This window comes from Nelumbo lutea, chromosome 7, assembly GCF_056320005.1.
Source record: "Nelumbo lutea isolate HS-2025 chromosome 7, American lotus-T2T, whole genome shotgun sequence".
Lineage (NCBI taxonomy): Eukaryota > Viridiplantae > Streptophyta > Magnoliopsida > Proteales > Nelumbonaceae > Nelumbo > Nelumbo lutea.
The window spans coordinates 43,809,810-43,828,269 of NC_142690.1; the positions used below are offsets into that span (position 1 = coordinate 43,809,810).

The window sequence follows — 18,460 nt, forward strand, 5'->3', positions numbered from 1 at the left end:
CTCCCTCTTTTTTTTTCACAAGAATCACAGGGTTTCACCGCCTGATCCATGAATTCATTGATCGTGGTCTCTATATGCCTAACACAGCAAGTTCTAGAATAATCAACCCATGTTTGACAGATAATCATGTGAAAATCAATTATGCATCTTGCCTATTGATTGATTAAAATCATGGGTAACCATATGCAGCCAAGAAAGATTCAGTTAGTCTTGCTTGCATCCTATCTTATCTATTCAGTCTAAGCACATGATTCCTGATAAATTGAAATCGTTCAAGGATAAGTTTCTAGGGAGCAGAAATTTCAAGAAGGTAAGGTATCTCAAATTTCCATCAGATTTCCCTAATCCCCCCACACTTAAGTTATACATTGTCCCCAATGTATGTGATTATGCATAAAGTAGAAGGATTTGGGGGTACTTCCCTGTTTGTCTTGTTGGGTTCCTGCTAAACACAAAAATCAAAACCAAACAAAATAACAAATTAACTAAACATAATGGGTTGCCTCCCAGAAGCGCAATTGTTTAACGTCGTTATGCTCGACGTCCTCCTTCGCTACTTTAACTCTCGTGGTTGCAGCTTTCGGTGTGCTCCCCTTCCATCCATCATGGGCGGGTTCAAATTTGGAATAGGGGCCTTGGTATCCAATTGTGCACTCGATTCTAACTCCTCATTCATATCTTTTTCAAAAATTTCCTGCACAGTTGGATCAAAAGTGTCAACCAAATAGATCGAATGGTCTTCAATTGGGTACTTCATAGCTTCAAAAATATTAAATTTAATAGTCTCCCCGCCGATTTCGACGGAGAGGGTAACCTCATCCACATCTATTTTGGTCTTGGCCGTTTTCATAAATGGCCTGCCTAATAAGAGTGGGGCTGAACTTTCGATCGTGTCCTCCTCCATCTTCAGAATGTAAAAATTAGCTGGGAAAATTAAATCGTTAACCTGCACCATTACATTCTCAACAATCCCTTCTAGGAAGGCATTAGAACGATCAGCTAATTGGATAACAGCTTTAGTTTCCCTTAAAGGACCTAATCTCAAAGCATAGTAAATCGAGTATGGCATGATGTTGATAGATGCACCTAAGTCTAGCATGGCATACTCGATTTTCTTATTGCCAATCACACAAGGTAGGGTGAACATACCTGGATCAGCATGTTTTTTTGGTAAGGTCCTCTTGATCACGGCTGAAACGTTCTCTCCAACTCCTACCTTAATGGGGCTTTCATTTGAGTCTTGTATCTCCTCTTCTTCTTGTCTTTTATCCGCCTTTCTTGGTGAGGTAGGTTTTAGCTGCAGTTCCTTCCCGCTTCTCAGCACCACTGCACTTACATTCTCCTTGGGGTTGACTACCGTTTGTGATGGTAGTTTCCCGGAGCTCTGTGCCTCCAACTTGCTAATGGAAGTGGCAAGTTGGCTGATTTGATTCCCCAAATTCTGAATGCTGGCTCTTGTTTCCTGCTGAAATTGCTGAGTATTAGTAGCTAGAGCCTTAACTATATCTTCTAATGACATACCTGAATTCGGGGGTTGGCCTTGCATTGTGATGGGTGTTGAAAACTGGGGTTGTCGACTGAAAAAATGGGGCTGGTATTGCTGCTGTCCTCCTTGGTTCCCGTAGCTTAGGTTTGGGTAATCTCTCCACCCCAGATTGTAATAATTGGAGAAGGGATCATACTTTCGTTGGGGCTGGCCCGGAAATCCTCCTACGGCATTGACTTGCTGCATCGAACCATCTTGCAATGATGGACACATGTCCGTAGGATGGCCAGGAATCGAACAAATACCACACACCCTGGCAGTTTGTACTTGTCCTGCAACGAGTTGTCTTACCAAAGCAGTTAGGTAAGAAATATGATTTTCTAAATTTACATGGCTTACCTCATTAACCCTTCTAATGGTACCGTCTGTCCTTGCACCAAATTGCTGAGAATTTTTGGCCACATTGGAGATTAATTCCCTGGCCGCTTCAGGTGTCTTGTTCACTAGAGCTCCTCCACTGGCTGCATCGACCATACTTCTATCCATGGGCTGAAGCCCTTCATAGAAGTATTGGATTAACAATTGCTCAGGAATTTGGTGGTGGGGGAAACAAGCAACAAGTTGCTTAAACCTTTCCCAATATTCATATAATGTCTCACCACCAAACTGCCGAACTCCACATATTTCTTTTCTTATATTTGCAGCCCGGGATGCAGGAAAATATTTATCTAAAAATATCCTATTCATTTCATCGCATGTGCGTACAGAACCGGGAGGGAGAATATACAACCAATCCTTTGCTTTGTCTCTTAAAGTAAATGGAAAGGCTATGAGTTTTACCTGGTCCTCGATCATACCGTGGGGTTTCATGCTTGAACAGACGACATGAAATTTCTTAAGATGTTTGTGAGGGTCCTCACTTGGGAAACCATGAAACAGAGGTAATAGTTGAATAAAACCATATTTGAGTTCAAAGGCTACCTCAAGAGTGGGGTACGTGATGCATAAAGGCTGTTGGTTCATAATTGGTGCAGCCAACTCCCTTAATGTCCTCTCTCTGTCAGCCATTCTTTCTACTTCTTCGAAGATGGGAAGATCACAATCTGAATTCACCTTCTTTGGTGAACGATCCTTCATTTGCTTCACCTCCTTTCCTAAACGACGGGTGGTCGTCTCAATTTCAGGATTGTACTCAAGTTCACCTCATTGAGAAGCATGAGTCATAAAACAAAATAGGTTAACAAGAGGAAGGTAATAGCTAAGAAATTAAAGTTGCTCCCCGGCAACGGCGCCAAAATTTTGACGGGTTTGTTGAAGCCCTCAAAATTATTACTAGTCCCACAATAAAATATTTGCAGTAAAAGTGGTTCTAGGTCGAATCCCACAGGGAGCAAATCAGTAATCTCTTAGCCGAATGGATAAAGTAATTGTGTGGGAAAATTAAATAACTAAAATTAAAAGAATAAAAAACTAAACAAACAAGAGAAAATCAGTCTTACCTAATTCTGGTTCAAGGGTTCGGGTTGAATCGATTGGCCATCGATCCTAGGTACAATTCAGCATTCTTGCAATTCAAGCATTTAACCTTAGATTTATTAGGATAGCCATAATAAACCTTGTGTTTTCCTAATTCAGTTGACCAAACCCAGCATTCAATCAACACTTATCACCACTCAACTGGGTACGATAGCGTTCCATGTTAAACAATGATAGCATTAAGATTTGTGAAAACAGTTAAACCAAAATAACAATAATTGAGTTAGCTGCAATTACTGAATTTTGTTCCATCGATTCTTTTAGGTTGAACCATGTTAAAACATTGGTCAAAGGCAGTCACAAACAATTGACCCAAAAAGATATCAACCTAATTGCTACTTGTACCATTATTCGTGACAATTACGGATCACCGAAATCATGGATAGCAGTAGGAAAATCAACATTAATTCAGTTTGTCAGACTAATTAACATTAACATCTAATAAAAATGTGCACAAGAACCAATGAATACTTGAATTAAAAAGAAAGAAAATAAAGTAATTACAGAACCTCACAATGACACAATCGAACCTCCCCCCTTGAACCAAAAAAAAGCTTAGTTGCTCATGATCTGCACAATCTCCATGCTTTGCTTCTCCATGGCCGAACTGATCTTCTTGAGTTGATTGATGCTTGATTGCTGGATGATTGAGTGATTGCTAGAGCTGGTTCGTCTTCCTCTTTATATAGCCAAAGGAGATGGCTGTTTTCCAATTCCTTCTAGGATATCATCTTATCCATAGGGAGTCTTGATCTTATCTTCTTTGAACTAATCCTATCCTATCTCTTATCTAATGCTCTAATCTCAATCTTCTTATCTCTCTAGTATTACATTCAAGAATTTAGATCTGATAAAACTCTCTCCTTTGAGATTACATTCGAAATTCGGACTCTTAACTCTTGAATTCGAATTGGGCTGCTTTAAAACTTGGGCTGCTTCAAGGTACTTCTGCGAGTTGGGCTTAAGTTGTGAAATGGGCCTGGCTGCGAACTTGCTCCGACTTCGGGCTCATTGTCGTACTTGATGCGAGCCGAATCTGTTAAAACCTAAAACATAAAAGTTGTGGGCCTTCCTTTCATCTTTCTAATGCTTCTTGAATTGTCCAATTCGGTGTCCGGAATTGAGAGTTAGGTCCAGATTACTAACTGTCGCCGAAACTGTGCAAAATCACCCGATTTGCCCTATTTTCTTCCAATTGTCTTCTTTATTGCCCTGAATCGAAATACAAGAGTAATGAGTCCATTTAAGTGCTAAATAAATGTAAAAAGTGAATATTAGGGGATAAAATTAGGGTTCATTTTGGTCTCATCACTGATATATGGGCCCATATACCAAGATGAAGTTATTGGATAATTTTGGGCCTTTAATGGACTGGTTATGTGTTAATCTAAGTTAATTAGGGTTTTACAAGCCTTTTAATTGATTGGATCAATTTGTGTTTGTGCTTGTGATGTGTTGAATGAATGTGATTTGTTCATGTGCCATAAGTGATTGGCCCGTGTTTAGATGTATGTGGCTTTTTGCGAACATCATGGCCGAATGCACATCATTGCCATGATGCCCTTAGATCATTACATGATATCCCTTTTCGATGGGCCCCTGATCAGCTTCCTCCCCAAGAGAAACCTCGAAGAATCCTAACCCAACATAGGCCCATTTGAATATGACTTTATGAAAGTCAATGGAAGCCACTTTTGTATGACCTAAATCAGACCTAGGGACTATCTTGCTCCTTCCCTCCAGTTTAATATAAGTGCAAAGGGATAGGGAATATCATATAATGAATTCTCTAAAGGCCTTCCGTCATTAGCATGAAAACAGGCTGAATTGGTGGGTGGAGATGCACCATAAAATGGGGCTATCCATTTTGTTGATGTAATCAATGGGATTGCTTCATGAGATGATAGGGACATCATAGACCGAGGTGGGAGAGGCCTATCTTAAAATGGAAGACTCTTTAATGGTACTTTGGAGTCCATGATATGATAGGTCAGCACTTACCAAATAGAAAAGTTTAACCTTAAATGGCAATGAATCTTGTTTGATGGAGGCCAAAGGGAAATCTCATTGGATGGGTGGATATTTGATCCTTCACAAAATGTGGTGGAGTTATGCAGTTGAAACAGTTAGCTCCATGCACCTATGTGATTTCCTACATTTCTGGGGACATGTATCATGTCCTCGTCACTGAGATATAAGAGAAATCTCAAAGATGAATAAATGGAGATGGAACATAGATAAGAAACCATTCTATGTGAGATAACATGTGTTAGCACTCAAATTTTGCTCGGTCTGCCACCTGAACCTCCAATTTACCTCAAATACCCAATCAGACCCATTCAACTTCCCCGAAACATACAAAAACCCAAAAAACCCAACTTTTATCCCAAAAGCCTCAGATTCATCATCAAACTTATCCGATGCCAAACCGATGGCCCCGATCAACCCCCATTTACACCTTAATGATTAGATCAAACACAACCACCAGGCCCAAGACTTTCCAAAACACCTACCCATGAAGTTTTAGTTCAAGATTCGTCCGTTTACCCTTCTATCAAATAAAGATTCCATTTTGACCCTTGCACCCACAACCCATATCCACTTGATCTGAACACTTCTCAACCAATCAAACCTTGCCAATCACATTAGATTGCTTAAAGACCTTACCCTATGAAATTTCACCAAAAACTGCCTATATTTGCCCCTTCATCACACAAAGATTTCATTTTGAGCCATCAGATTAACCAAATCGATCCCTTTCTAGATCTACCCAATCTAGGCCCAGTCGGGCCAATTTAACCCCACCAATCAACTAAGAATCCCCAAAAACCTAATCTTACCAAATTTCAATAAAAAATACCCTCATTAACCCTTTCATCTAAAAAGATTCCATTTCAGTCAATCTTGCTAGCCCACACACAAACCCACTCTCTGGGGTTAGACCCATCTCAACCATCCACTTTTTGTCCCCGAAACCACCCATCATAGAATCAAGAACCCGGTTTAGCCCAACTTGCCAAAAATTACCAAAATGTCCCTTGGATTTTATAAAATTACAAGATTACCCCTGCCTTCCATATAAATTCAACTTAACATTTTCATTCATCCTAATCTAAAGAATTTGAAGGAAGAGACTCATCGACTATTCACTCTTTCACCTTCGACACACAATGATAGATTGGTAGAAGTCTTTCTTCACCGATCGTTCTCTCATGCTTACTCCCAGTCTTCTTCTTCTCCTTCTTCTCCCTCTTCTTCTCCCTATTTCCATTCATTACCACTACTGTAACCAGTTGTAGCGGTGAATTGTCATGGAAAACCTCCCCACCATCAGAGCTCCCTCTCAGTTTCTACTTACCAATCCATCAGATCTCTCTCCGCTTCTACTTACGAATCCAACAAAATAGTCCCTAGTTGCTTCAGTCGTCATCACCCCTTTCAGTGAAGAACAAAGCATATAGTCATCAATAGAAGCATCGTTTTCTACCAAATCTAGTAAAGGCTCCATCATTTTTGGCATCATTTCTCATTTCTCCACCATTTTCTGATGGTTTCTTCTCTTGTTCCACTTTCGGCATTCGATACAAACTGAGACCTCCTCTGTCTGCGAGCTTGAGTTAGGCAAGTTGTAGTGGATAGAACTAGCTTACTTTAGTTTAGAAGGAGGAAGTAGGATCATCTGATTTTCCATAATCCTTGATTCTGACCCTCGGAGCACATCAGACTTAACCTGGAGTTCATATTCGTAGCATTGAACTTTGGCCAACACCTCATTCAGGTAAACTAAAATTGAACTCATGTATTTTCTTTGAATGAGAGGACTCAAGGTTAGGGTGGGTTAGACCTATGGAGTAGATTCCTTCAGATTCATTCCCGTAGGTCTTGTCCCCAACCCAATCCGGTCTGAGATCTACTACTTGCTTCATGTTTAGTTAGATTCTATAGTTGCCTTTCTGCTTAGTTCATCATCTCTGAGTAGATATTTCTTATGCGTGGTTATGCGTGGTGATGTTCTGATCATGTGTCTTGTCCTTCATTTCTCTTATTTCTGATATCACTTCCATCTGTTATAGGTTAGATTGCTTGTTAATGTTAATTTTGTCTCAGGAGATCAAAGGAGATGCTAAAATATATATGTTGTTTTGAAATTGCTATGCCCATCGGTGATTTTGTTTTAGAGTAAATTCCTTTTAACTATTGCAATTTATGGTACTGATCATGTCAAAAGCAATGATTTTATTAAGTTGGAGGTTTTGCCCAGATAGGATAGATGCACTAAGGCCTAGAAACATACTGGTTTACCCCCACCGAACCTTGGATGAGAGATAAAAACTTAAAAATTAAAAATTAAAAAAATTAAAAAAGCCTCAAATTTTGAAATGATAAATAAATAAGAGTATTTTGTATATTTTGTGTTTAACCTGGTTATCTGTTTTCCTTGTTATCATGTTGGTTGATTAAGTGTATTTTGTGTTTGTACTTATTTGGACCTTATATGAGTGTTAAACAGTTGTATGCCCTTAGCTCTAATCAAATTGATATACTTTTGACATTTATTGTAAATGAATAAAGTGCATATTTGATTCATGTTCTTGTGGTGTGTTTCTGTGTAATACCCTTAAACTGGACACTTAGTGACACTCGTGTTAGTTTAGATTGTTCACAGCCGCTGGATAAGTCTGGGGAGATTTATCCTACTAAGGCTGACACTGGTGTGCTACCAAGTGTTGGGGTGGCCTGTCTCAACTGCCAAGGTGAGACCCAAAGCACATGATGTGTAGGTTTATTTGAAACCCTGAACCGAACCAGATTTCCTATATTGCTCTAGACCTTGGAGATTAATGGGCAAAACTGGAAAGTTACACTTGACCCCTATACTCGATTATGATACTGCACTAGGTGTTGGATTGGGTTGTCTTTGATATGCCAATAAGTAAAATCCTTAGAGGGGGTCAAAACCTGGGTATGTTGGGACAGTCTGAGAATTCATCTGAGTGGGTGATCATAGTGACAGGATCAGCCCCTTTGTCAGACAATGGTAATGATCGGGGATGCACTCTCTTTGATGGAAACCAAGACTGCCGGTAGCTGATTTCAATTGTTGAAATTTGTTTTGCAAAATTAATTTTATATATAGATATAAATATATATATATATATATATATATACTACGGTTTCAAAACGTTTGCAAAAGAGTTTTAATTCTTGGGATCCATGTGAGTAGAGAGTGCAACACTGTTCCTTACAGCCGAGGGAGAGGTCCTCTCTTGTCAGGCAGTATATGATCATTAGGGGCTGAGAGGTTAAATGTAAGACCATTGAGGGTAATACCTGATGTGCTAATCTTGCATCTGCTCATAGTCCCTGGGTGTTACAAGGTGGCTTGGCCCAGGGACAACTTAGTGTAAGTGTTGGGCCCATAGAGTCCATGTGATGGGCTCAAGGGTTCACTGGGCATTCTAGCGAATTCGGCTAGGCCTTGTAACAAAGGCTGGGTCAATCCCTTGTGGCTGATTTATAGATCAATGCTTGGGTCTCATGCCATACAAGGAAGCCCAACTGGGCAACAATTTGGAAGGCTAAGTGAGCACATACTCTTAATGGGCCTAAAGCCCATTTCGAACTGGGCTGATTTGATCAGTTAGAGATGGGGCAAATATGAGATTGGATTAGCAGATAGGATAGAGTCTTACCCTATTCACTCAGAGAGGACAAATCTAAATACAGATTCAGATCTAGAAACCTCCTGATAAGATTAGGAGAGGGCTGATCTAATCTGCAGATAAGATATGGGTTTATCCCTATCTCTTAAAGGGAATTCAGATCCAAATATGATTTGGATTAGCAACTCCTAATGGGATTAGAAGCTGATCCCTTTAAGGTTATAAAAGGAGAAGGGGGCGGTAGCTTTAGAAGATCATCACATTCAAATCAAAGAGAGAACATAGCACCCAATGAGACTGAGCTATTTTCTCATTTCCGCCTCCTTGCCACCGCCATTACTGCCAGTTTGATCTCCTCTTTCAAGCAAGAACGATCAAGATTGGATCTTGATATCAGCCTTTGGAGAAAGGCTGATCTAAAGTTGTGCTCACAGCCTCCTGCGAATTCTTGTGAAGGGTTCGGTTTGTTGGACGAGCATTGCTGATGCTGATCCATCCTACACTATGCCATCTTCAGTGGGAGCAGTTTTTTGTTCCTTCCTTGGGTGTGAGCACATCCATTTGGAGATGTTGTTTCTCTGTATCAGGTATATCCCACTCCTGCTTCTGGTTTCAGATCTGGTTTGGTTTATGGTTCAAGATTGATCCTTGAAAATGCAGATTTTCTAAAATAGGGAATGTGATTCCCAGATGAGCGGAGAGGAAATTTTTGAAATTTCGCCTAACCTACCTGTAGGGTTCAGCCATCCATATGATGGATCTCTAATCCCTTCAGTGAGCCCCACCCATTGAACCCGGGAGAGGGGTGCTTAATCCCTTCCCCTCTCCCATTCGATTCATACCTAGACTAGTTGGTTAGCTGGTGCCTTGGGTTATTGGAGTCACTATTTAAAAATGGTTTTAAAGTCATTCTCAGAGGTTCAATCACCTCCATTTTCATAAATGATGGGTGACGACTCCATTTCCAGCCCAAGTGGCAAGTGAGCCCATTTTTTGACACTCACAACATGAAACAACTTTAGGTCATGGATTAATAATTGTTGCCTTTTATTAGAAATGACACATGGACAATTTTCCAAATTGTTGGACGACAACAAATTAAAGGGACCTAATTATGCTGACTGGTACCGTAACTTTAATTTGGTCCTCAAGTCCAAGCACCCAGCTCTGGAACATCAAGGTGACATGGCTTCTGAAGAGCATAAGAGGGAATATCAGGAATGGGAGAAGAACTCTCTTGCCTGGTGTTACGTTGTAGCATCTTCAGACAACTCCATCCAGAGACAATTCGATAAGATCAAAATTTGCAAAGATATTCTAGATAGTCTAAAGATTATGTACAAAGAGCAAAATCATTCCACTAGAAAGAAGGTCTTCAAGCTATTGATGACCACAAGGATGATCGAGAGCTAGCCAGTCCATGTCCACGTCATGCGAATGATGGGGTATATAAACAAACTGGAAGCTCTTGGATCCCAACTAGATGATGACACCAAGACTGATGCCATCCTAAACTCTCTGCCTCCATCCTTTAATCAGTTTGTCATGAACTATAACTTAAACAAGATAAAGTTTATCCTTTAGGAACTTAGCAATATGTTGCAGAGGGATGAAGAACTGATTAAGAAGGATAAGATAGTAGCCATGCTTATAAAGTGGAAAATCTAGAAAAAGAAAGAGAAAGGGCAAGAAGAGGCCTCAAAATAAAGAATGCAAGCCGAAAAAGCAGAAGAGAGACAATTCATCGGATGAATGTCACTTCTACAAACAGATCAGACACTAGAAAAGGAATTGTCCTTAGTATCTAGAATCCCACAAGAATAAAGAAGGTAATTTTGAATCTCTTGTCATAGAGACCAATATGTTGGTCACTTCTGCATCCTGGTGTATTGACTCTGGGGCTTCCACTCATGCAAGTAACACATTGTAGGGGTTCAAGGAAAGCAAAAGGCTGAATGATGACGAGGTGGTGCTCTACTTGGGGACTTTTGCAACTATTGTAGATACTGCTATAGGAACAATAGATTTAATCTTCAGAGAATGAATTGTAACCGTCTTTATGCTGTATGTAGATGACATTCTACTCATTAGGAATGATGTAGGAATGTTGACTACGGTGAAAGTATGGCTTTCACAGCAATTCTCCATGAAAGATCTTGGAGAGGCCTCCTATATACTGGGTCTTCAACTCTATAGAGATAGATCGAAGCGGATAGTGAATGTCCCATCTACGAAATCTCCTTCTCTGTGAAATTTCCCTTTCTACACCGCCATCTTCGATCCAAAAATAAAAATAAATAGAAATCCTATTTCTATTAATAATTACATCAGATCGAATGCCTAGACATTGAGTCTAGAAAAAAAAATATTTACAGACCAAATGTAATAAATAAACCAAGAAACTGCAAATCTTGCAGTTCTCCCTACGCAAACCAAGAATTCGATCTCCTCTTGTACGAACAACCTATAAATCAAGAAAATCATAAAGAACTATTCTAAACAATAATCAGATTTATATAAAATTAATTTCTGATTATTTGCCCATTAATTTTGGGAACAAATTTCCCAAAACCCATATTTGCGCAAATTGGGTAGAACGCATTCTCCCTATTTGCGCAGGTTCAGATATAAAACAGAATGGTTTAAGATTTGAACCTGGCTCTGATACCACTGAAGGGATAGGATATCCATCACATAGACACCCAAAGATTGCAGAATAAGGGGGAAATTTTCAAAAATTTTTCTCTCCCTTCAACTAGGAATCGAATTCCCTATTTAGAAAATCATATTTTCAAGGATCATTCTTCAACCACAAATTGAACCAGATCTGAACCAAAAGGAGTAGGGAGGGATAATACCTGATACAGAGAAGGGAATCGAATTCCCTTCAACTAGGTGTCAAAACCTGGGTATGTTGGGACAGTCTGAGAATTCATCTGAGTGGGTGATTATAGTGATAGGATCAGCCCCTTTGTCAGACAAAGGTAATGATCGGGAATGCACTCTCACTGATGGAAACCAAGACTGTCGGCAGCCGATTTCAATCGTTGGGATTAGTTTTGCAAAGTATATTTAATATGAGATATAAAAGTATATATATTATGGTTTCTAAAATGTTTGCAAGAAGGTTTTAATTCCTCGGATCCATATAACCAGAGAGTGCAACACTATTCCTTGCAGTCAAGGGAGAGGTTCTCTCTTGTTTTAATTCCTCGGATCCATATAAGCAGAAATTGCAACACTATTCATGGTATGGCGTGGGACCCAAACATTGATCTACACATCAGCCACATGGGTTCAGCCCAGCATTTGTTATAAGGCCTGGCTGAATACACTGTTATTGGCAGTGCACCCCCTGAAAACCATCTCATGGTCTCTATGGGCCCAACACTTACCCTAAGTGGTCCCAAGGCCAAGCCACCTTGTAACACCAAGGGACTATGGGCAGATGCAAGATTAGCCCATCTGGTATTATCCTCAATGGTCTTACACTTAACCTCTCAGCCCATAATGATCATACACTGCCCGACAAGAGAGGACCTCTCCCTCGGCTGCAAGGAACAGTGTTGCACTCTCTGCTTGTATGGATCCCGGGAATTAAAACTTTTGCAAACCTTTTAGAAACCATAATATATATACTTTTATATCTCATATAAAATATATTTTGCAAAACAAATCTCAACGAATGAAATCGGCAGCTGGCAGTCTTGGTTTCCATTAGTAAGAGTGCATCCCCGATCATTACCTTTGTCTGACAAAGGGGCTGATCCTGTCACTATGATCACCCACTCAGATGAATTTTCAGACTTCCCCAACATACCCAGGTTTTGACCCCCGCTATGGATCTCATTGAATGGTACATCAAAGACAGCCCAATCCGACACCTAGTGCAGTATCATAATCGAGTCTAGGGGTCGGGTCTAACTTTCCAGTTTTGCCCATCAATCTCCACCAGGGCAATACTGGAAATCTGGTCCAGTTCAAAGATTCAATTAATCCTACACAGTATGTGCCTAGGGTCTCACCTTGGCAGCTTAGACAGGCCACCCCAACCGACTTGGTGGCACCACAATGTCAGCCTTGTCAGGATAGGTCTCCCTAAACCGACCCATTGGCTGTGAACATTATAAACTAACACAAGTCTTATTAAGTGTCCAGTTTAAGGGTATTACATAGAAACATACCAAGGGAAATGAATCAAAAATGCACTTTTATTCATTTACAATAAATTCATAAAGTACATCATCTTGATTGAAGTTAAGGGCATACAAAATTGTCTAACAGCTCCCACTTGCACTTAGGTCCAATTAGGTACTAACCGGAGTCCCATGCTTTCCACATGTTTCTCAAACACTTTTTGTGATAGTGGAATCGTCAATGAGTCTGGTACAGTTTCCGTTGACGCTACCTTCTGAATCAGGACGTCCCCTTTACCAACAATCTCCCTTAGTATGTGGTACATCCTCTCGATGTGCTTTGACTTCGAGTGGGCTCGTGGCTCCTTAGACTGAGCAATGGCTCCATTGTTGTTATACAACAATGGGATGGGTGATGTGCTAGATAGAACTACTCCCAACTCGTGAATGAACTTCTTCATCCACACGGCTTCTTTGGCAGCCTCACTTATGGCAATGTACTCGGCTTTGGTCGTGGAGTCTGTAGTGGACCCCTGTTTGCTGCTTTTCCAGCAAACAGCACACGATCCTATCGTGAAAATATATCTAGATGAAGACTTTCTATCATCTGTAAGGAGAAACCATCGAATACTAGACAAAACTGCAAATCTTGCAGTTCTCCCTACGCAAACCAAGAATTCGATCTCCTCTTGTACGAACAACCTATAAATCAAGAAAATCATAAAGAACTATTCTAAACAATAATCAGATTTATATAAAATTAATTTCTGATTATTTGCCCATTAATTTTGGGAACAAATTTCCCAAAACCCATATTTGCGCAAATTGGGTAGAACGCATTCTCCCTATTTGCGCAGGTTCAGATATAAAACAGAATGGTTTAAGATTTGAACCTGGCTCTGATACCACTGAAGGGATAGGATATCCATCACATAGACACCCAAAGATTGCAGAATAAGGGGGAAATTTTCAAAAATTTTTCTCTCCCTTCAACTAGGAATCGAATTCCCTATTTAGAAAATCATATTTTCAAGGATCATTCTTCAACCACAAATTGAACCAGATCTGAACCAAAAGGAGTAGGGAGGGATAATACCTGATACAGAGAAGGGAATCGAATTCCCTTCAACTAGGTGTCAAAACCTGGGTATGTTGGGACAGTCTGAGAATTCATCTGAGTGGGTGATTATAGTGATAGGATCAGCCCCTTTGTCAGACAAAGGTAATGATCGGGAATGCACTCTCACTGATGGAAACCAAGACTGTCGGCAGCCGATTTCAATCGTTGGGATTAGTTTTGCAAAGTATATTTAATATGAGATATAAAAGTATATATATTATGGTTTCTAAAATGTTTGCAAGAAGGTTTTAATTCCTCGGATCCATATAACCAGAGAGTGCAACACTATTCCTTGCAGTCAAGGGAGAGGTTCTCTCTTGTTTTAATTCCTCGGATCCATATAAGCAGAAATTGCAACACTATTCATGGTATGGCGTGGGACCCAAACATTGATCTACACATCAGCCACATGGGTTCAGCCCAGCATTTGTTATAAGGCCTGGCTGAATACACTGTTATTGGCAGTGCACCCCCTGAAAACCATCTCATGGTCTCTATGGGCCCAACACTTACCCTAAGTGGTCCCAAGGCCAAGCCACCTTGTAACACCAAGGGACTATGGGCAGATGCAAGATTAGCCCATCTGGTATTATCCTCAATGGTCTTACACTTAACCTCTCAGCCCATAATGATCATACACTGCCCGACAAGAGAGGACCTCTCCCTCGGCTGCAAGGAACAGTGTTGCACTCTCTGCTTGTATGGATCCCGGGAATTAAAACTTTTGCAAACCTTTTAGAAACCATAATATATATACTTTTATATCTCATATAAAATATATTTTGCAAAACAAATCTCAACGAATGAAATCGGCAGCTGGCAGTCTTGGTTTCCATTAGTAAGAGTGCATCCCCGATCATTACCTTTGTCTGACAAAGGGGCTGATCCTGTCACTATGATCACCCACTCAGATGAATTTTCAGACTTCCCCAACATACCCAGGTTTTGACCCCCGCTATGGATCTCATTGAATGGTACATCAAAGACAGCCCAATCCGACACCTAGTGCAGTATCATAATCGAGTCTAGGGGTCGGGTCTAACTTTCCAGTTTTGCCCATCAATCTCCACCAGGGCAATACTGGAAATCTGGTCCAGTTCAAAGATTCAATTAATCCTACACAGTATGTGCCTAGGGTCTCACCTTGGCAGCTTAGACAGGCCACCCCAACCGACTTGGTGGCACCACAATGTCAGCCTTGTCAGGATAGGTCTCCCTAAACCGACCCATTGGCTGTGAACATTATAAACTAACACAAGTCTTATTAAGTGTCCAGTTTAAGGGTATTACATAGAAACATACCAAGGGAAATGAATCAAAAATGCACTTTTATTCATTTACAATAAATTCATAAAGTACATCATCTTGATTGAAGTTAAGGGCATACAAAATTGTCTAACAGCTCCCACTTGCACTTAGGTCCAATTAGGTACTAACCGGAGTCCCATGCTTTCCACATGTTTCTCAAACACTTTTTGTGATAGTGGAATCGTCAATGAGTCTGGTACAGTTTCCGTTGACGCTACCTTCTGAATCAGGACGTCCCCTTTACCAACAATCTCCCTTAGTATGTGGTACATCCTCTCGATGTGCTTTGACTTCGAGTGGGCTCGTGGCTCCTTAGACTGAGCAATGGCTCCATTGTTGTTATACAACAATGGGATGGGTGATGTGCTAGATAGAACTACTCCCAACTCGTGAATGAACTTCTTCATCCACACGGCTTCTTTGGCAGCCTCACTTATGGCAATGTACTCGGCTTTGGTCGTGGAGTCTGTAGTGGACCCCTGTTTGCTGCTTTTCCAGCAAACAGCACACGATCCTATCGTGAAAATATATCTAGATGAAGACTTTCTATCATCTGTAAGGAGAAACCATCGAATACTAGACAAAACTCTTTTGTCATTCGAGGGTACTTAAGTATGTTTTTCATAGTAGTCCAGTGCTCTTGCCCTGGGTTGGCCTGAAATCCGCTTACTACACTCATTGTTGAGCAATGTTTGGACGAGTGCACAGCATGGCATACATGATGCTTCCTATGGCAGAGGCATAGGGAACGTCATTCATGCCATCAATCTCCTCAGAAGTCTTGGGAGACATCTTCTTGGAGAGAGTGACTCCGTACCTTAAAGGAATATTTCCCTTCTTGGAGTTCTCCATGCTATATGTTTTGACTATTTTGTCAATGTAGGCAGATTGGGATGATCCTATTATCTGCTTCGATCTATCTCTATAAATTCGAAGACCCAGTATATAGGAGACTTCTCCAAGATCTTTCATGGAGAATTGCTGTGAAAGCCATACTTTCACCATAGTCAACATTCCTACATCATTCCCAATGTGTAGAATGTCATCTACATACAGAACCAAGAATGTAACCTTATCTCCACTGAACTTCTTGTAGACACATGGTTCATCCAGATTCTGCTTGAAGTCAAACGATTTGACAACAGAGTCAAAACGGATGTTCCAACTTCTAGAAGCTTGCTTAAGTCCATAAATGGATCTATTAAGTTTAAATACCATGTTTTCCTGACCCGCAGCAATGAAGCTTTGCGGTTGCTACATATAGATATCTTCAGTAAGATCTCCATTTAGGAATGCAGTTTTGAAATCCATCTACCAAAGCTCATAATCATGGTATGCTGCTATAGCTAGCAGGATCCTAATGGATTTAAGCATGGCCACAGGCGAAAAGGTTTCCTCATAATCGATGCCCTCTTTCTGAGTGTACCCTTTCGCCACCAGATGAGCTTTGTAGGTCTCAATCCTACCATCGGGGCCCTTCTTCCTCTTGTAAATCCATTTGCAACCGATTGCTTTTACCTCGGAGGGTGGATCTACTAGAGTCTAGACTCCATTGGTCTCCATTGAGTCCATCTTTGCTCTGATGGCCTCCACCCATTTCTGGAAATCTATATCCAACATAACTTCTGTGTAAGTCACGGGATCCTCCTCACTAGTCATGGTTTCGACCAAGTAACTATCCTGGTCATAACCATAACAGACTGGTGGCCTGGATACCCGAGTGGATCTTCTAGGTTGGTCATTACCTAGAACTTGTGGGACATCTCCCACTACTCCTGAGCTCTCCTCATCAAGAACAATTTCTTGATGATGGGTGTCCAGGATGTAATCGGTCTCCAAGAATTGTGCATTTCGACTATAGAACACTTTCTGCTCACTTGGGTCATAGAATAGGTACCTACAGAGCCTTTTGGGTAGCCTACAAATAGGTAATGGCTGGTTTTGGATTCCAACTTGTCTGCACTCATTCTTTTAACATGTGCTGGACAACCCCAAATCTTCAAGTGTCTGACACTTCGTTTCTTTCCGGTCCAAAGTTCATATGGAGTACTCGGAACCGAATTGTTTGGAACCTGATTCAGCACGTAAATCGCAGTCTCTAATGCGTAACCCAAAAGGATGTGGGTAACTTTGAGTGTATGAGAAGCGACTGGACCATATCCAATATGGTTCTATTCATCCTCTCCGAAACATCATTAAGATGTGGTATAGCAGGAGGAGCTAATTGTGATACTATCCCGTTGTCCTTTAAATAGTCCCTGAATTCATCAAAGAGATACTTGCCACCTCAATCTGATCGAAGGGCCTTAATTCCTCTCCCTAACTGTTTCTCGACCTCTTGTCTAAACTCTTCGAACTTTTCAAAGTATTCAGACTTGTGTCTCATTAGGTCCACGTAACCATATCGTGAGAAATCATATGTGAAGGTGATGAAATACATGTGTTGATTTCGTGTCCTAACACTCAGGGGACCACATACATCAATATGTATTAGGTCAAGTGTGCCTGTACATCTTTCAGGCTTACCGTTAAATGGCCGTTTTGTCATCTTGCCTTGTAGGCAAGGCTCACAGGTGGGAAGATCTTCTACAGTTAGAAAATCCAAAGGACCATCCTTTACCAACCTTGTGATTCGGTCAACACTGATGTGGCCAAGTCAGTAATGCCACAGACACGTGGGATTAATTGTATCACGGGCTCTCTTCTTGGAGATTTCAACTGACGTAGTTTCGGTTATGTTAGTTTCTAGAGAAGGATGTAGAACATAGAGACCGTTCTCTAGTTCTCCATATGTGATGAATCTGTTATTTCTTTTAATAGTAATCGTATTACCAAAGAAGACAGAATAACCATCTGCACACAATTTTGAGACAGAAATCAAATGTCTTCTTAAATTTTGTACATAAAGACACTCTTTCAGTACAATTGTTCATTCTCTAAAAATTAACTCCATGGTTTCTAAGGACGCGGCTGCAATAGTTGCAGTAGTCCTCAAGTAGAGTGTGACTTCTCCTTCACTCAGTCTTCTGCTTACCTTGAACCAATAAATTGGTTTCTATAACACAAGTTTTGAAACTACCTTTCTTAGATTCCAGGTAGGTAAGACAGTTCCTTTTCCAGTGGCCAGTCTTCTTGCAAAAGTGACAAGCATCCGATGCTTTGTCTTTCTTCTGCTTCTTGGGTTTGGCAGCCATCTTTTGGGGCTTTCTCT

At 40.6% G+C, this 18,460-nt stretch overlaps 1 protein-coding gene across 1 annotated transcript; it reads left to right on the forward strand.

The window, feature by feature from the left end:
* Positions 1 to 9,741: 9,741 nt before the first annotated feature.
* Positions 9,742 to 10,098, forward strand: LOC148846212 (uncharacterized). Its single transcript, XM_088955947.1, has one exon. It carries the CDS (start codon positions 9,742 to 9,744, stop codon positions 10,096 to 10,098), a length of 357 nt encoding a protein of 118 aa, XP_088812073.1.
* Positions 10,099 to 18,460: the final 8,362 nt, after the last annotated feature.